Here is a 3,293-nt window from a genome sequence, read left to right as displayed (position 1 = left end):
ATTTTCCTTCGGCGGCTAAAAGTTAGGCGGCCAAGTTACCTATCCCCGTATTAAGATCAATTTATCCAAAAAACTTGATTCGAATTTTTCTTCGTGAAAAAATGGGAAAAACTGCGATTTTTCTTGAATAAATTTGGTAGTTTTTTATTCAAATTTTATTTAGTCAAAATGAAATACACTGTGTTTAGGTCGCCTCAATGTATATGTTAACACATTCTAGACATTCATTCAACGTCCTTTATTCCGTTCATTCGGTCATGTTTTAGAGCCGTGAACGAAGTTCTGCATGTGAAGTTGCGATGGAATTAGTGGTTGAGAGTCGGTCATTGTTCACCTGTTTCGATAACTCTTCTATCATGCGTGGAGCTTCATCAAGACGATGTTTAAATGTTGCGATGTGAATTTTCTGTGCACAAAGCATGAACTTATAGTCAAATGGACTTAATTCTTGTGGTCGCATAAATTCATCACTTTTAACAATTCTACGATAGTTTCACTGAGATGAATTGGACTCAAATTGATATGCGTATAGTTGTTGAAATCGACATCAATTTACCCAATTTTGATAGTCAGATGTTCTAAATGTTATACAAATCAAACAGCAAAGATTATTTTGTTTGTTTATCCTGAAATGTAATGGACTCAACTACTTTAGGGTATGTTCGAGTCGTTTTTCAATTCAATGAAAAATGTATTGATTCTGATTGTTCGTTATATTTGAAGAAATTGGTTTCATTCTATTTTTCGATCGTTATTGTTTGCGTTTTCCGTAGAAATTTATCCAACTTTCTAGAAAATAATAAGCAAATAACTCAAGTCGGTGACCGAAACAAGACCCACGCATTCATATTCATGGAACATTGGAACATCGTCACATTTTTGACGCATGTTATTAAATTGTTTCACGAAAATAATCTATTTTAAGCGTTTGGAAACCCAATTTTGGATTTCGTTTTCTTCACAGTTTTATCCATAGTTGAATTTAAATGCCGTCATCAATAGACCGATCCGCACGTAAGTATCGATAACAGTAAATTCAACAATGACGTATTTTGGATGAATATTTGATAGTTATTCAATATTGATAGCTAATTTTGGAATGAAATATGTGTCCTGTATGTGGTGGACAATGGAATAAAAGGTGCCATCACATTGAGTGTTCGCTCATTCATTCGGTAGACTCGTGTGTGAGAACAACTTCCAGAGCTCACAGCTAGATTCTAACACAAGTGTTCTTTTGGTTTCGTTCATAAAAATTAGTGAATTGGAAAATTCCAAATTCAAGTTAGAAGTAAATTATTAGCAAAATGGAACAAATCAATGTCGAATTCGGTGATGAGGTTAAAAAGGCCCTATTTGGAGTGGTCAAAGATTTACTGCAAATGGACACATTTAAAGTTCGCATTGAGCCAGGCTCTAGAAAAGGTTTCTATTTTTATGTTATCATAATCTGAAAAAAATTCAGCTATTGATTAATGATTAGTTTAGTTTAAATCGTTGAAAAAAAAATCAATATCTAAAATGTAAATCCCGAATTTTCGTTTGAAGGTGATAATTTCATTGGAATCGTTTATCATATCATCTTTTGTACTGCAGATGAGAAAGAAACATCAAAATTATTTCTTAAAGTGGCTCCAAGCGATGAGTACCGGAGAAAGCAATTTCACGTTCGTAAATGTTTCTTGCGGGAAATTTACATCTATGAAAAGGTAATTTAAAAATCTTTTGAATTTAATTGAACATTTTCTTTGAAAAGCGACCTATTCTTCTTCCAGATTCTGCCATATTTCCGTGAGTTTCAAGAAGACAGGGATATTCTCGTGAATGAAGACGGATTTCACGAGTATTGTCTCTGCTACAAATCCATTGATGCCGAACCAATCGAATGCCTGTTCCTTCAAGATTTATCAAAGTTGAGTTTTTCGATGGTCGACAAACGAGAAGTGACGGTAGAACATATTTTGCTTGTAATGAATTTGCTTGGGAAATTTCATGCGGTTTCGTATGCCATAAAAGATCAACAGCCTGACCAATTTTCGGAAATTGTGAACAAACTTCAAGAGCACATCTATAGGCATGGATATAGTTCCGATTTGACTGAGGCATACAATGCTGCTGCGATGAATGTGATTAATTCCATAACCGATGATCAGGATGTCCATTTGCTAGAAGCCGTTTTGCGACTGTATGAACGCGACCAATATGACATTATGGTGGAATGTGTTGATGGAAATGCTGCCGAACCGCATGCAGTTATAGTACACGGTGATATGTGGTCGAACAACACTATGTTTCAATTCAACGACGCAAACATTCCAACCAAAGCCTGTCTGATTGATTGGCAAATCGCGCGATATGCGAGTCCAGTTTTAGATGTTCTGTATTATATTTTCTTGAGCACAACGAAGGAGCTCCGCGGCCGAAATTATAACATGTACCTGAAGACGTATTATGAAAGCCTATCTAGTCATTTGAGAAGGTAATTTCTTTGCACGAGACTTTTTTTTTCTCAATTCCCAATCATTTAAACTAAGGAATGAAAATTGAATTGAAATTAATTGAATTATTATTTTTTCTAAACTTTTAGACTTGGTTCCGATCCAGATGAAGTGTTTCCATTCAGTGCGCTGCAAGAGCAGCTACAAAAGTTCGGGAAATATGCATTGATACAAGCATCTTTTTTGTTGCCCGTTTTAATGGCAGAAGTCGATATTGACGTGGAAAACAATAACAGCTCACCAGACCTGTCCGATATATTCAAAACACGCCTCAGAGACATTGCGTCAGACGTGTATCGATTAGGATATATTTGAACGAACAAACAAAGTTAAATCTAATTTTAGTTCATCGAAATTTTTCTAAAATTCAACTTTTTTTTGAAACATGACTACGTAATATTTTTTAGAGCAACGCAATGTATGTTAACGGCACTTTTTTACGGTTGACAACACAGAAATAATTGAATTCGAAAATTGTATCTGCCTACATTGATGTATCAATAAAATCGATGGTGTATTACATTCAACAATATTTTCAATCCATTTTCAATTCATTTCTTTAGATTTATCAAACCGTTATAGGTGCTTGGAAATTCGTTTGGACTATGGAAATAAATCTGGAACGTAAAATATTGAAATACACCGTGCAACGCATGTTTCTGCACATGAGAAATTCCGATTGCTTGTTTTAGAGGACCAAAAACCAAGCACTTTTGCATCATTAGTTTGTTCGAAACCACGTCTAGATTTTTTTTTTATCAACACATATAACCCAAATTTCAGGTCAAAATGAGC

General features: G+C 34.6%; 1 protein-coding gene across 2 annotated transcripts; it reads left to right on the top strand.

Moving 5' to 3' along the window:
* The first annotated feature begins 1,137 nt into the window (after positions 1 to 1,137).
* On the top strand, positions 1,138 to 2,994 carry LOC129571502 (uncharacterized). 2 transcript variants are annotated; one of them, XM_055451308.1, is made up of 4 exons: positions 1,138 to 1,425; positions 1,597 to 1,709; positions 1,776 to 2,479; positions 2,588 to 2,994. In XM_055451308.1, exons 1-4 carry the CDS (start codon positions 1,308 to 1,310, stop codon positions 2,811 to 2,813), a joined length of 1,161 nt encoding a protein of 386 aa, XP_055307283.1. In that variant the 5' UTR covers positions 1,138 to 1,307; the 3' UTR covers positions 2,814 to 2,994. The 2 variants fall into 2 exon arrangements, with proteins under 2 accessions (XP_055307283.1, XP_055307282.1); XM_055451307.1 differs by having other exon boundaries at positions 1,549 to 1,709.
* Positions 2,995 to 3,293: the final 299 nt, after the last annotated feature.

Source organism: Sitodiplosis mosellana, unplaced genomic scaffold (genome assembly GCF_009176505.1).
Source record: "Sitodiplosis mosellana isolate CC-2019 unplaced genomic scaffold, AAFC_SMos_1.0 Smas_scaffold_2651, whole genome shotgun sequence".
In the NCBI taxonomy this organism is placed as follows: domain Eukaryota; kingdom Metazoa; phylum Arthropoda; class Insecta; order Diptera; family Cecidomyiidae; genus Sitodiplosis; species Sitodiplosis mosellana.
Note: the sequence above shows the minus strand (reverse complement) of the source record. Positions and strands in the feature narration are given on the sequence as shown.

Bases quoted from the DNA above. Each gene is read 5' to 3' on its own strand.
- LOC129571502 (XM_055451307.1), top strand. From the start codon at position 1,308: ATGGAACAAATCAATGTCGAATTCGGTGATGAGGTTAAAAAGGCCCTA. The intron at 1,426-1,548 runs GTTTCTATTTTT...TTTCGTTTGAAG, and splicing joins TGAGCCAGGCTCTAGAAAAG to GTGATAATTTCATTGGAATC. The intron at 2,480-2,587 runs GTAATTTCTTTG...CTAAACTTTTAG, and splicing joins CTATCTAGTCATTTGAGAAG to ACTTGGTTCCGATCCAGATG.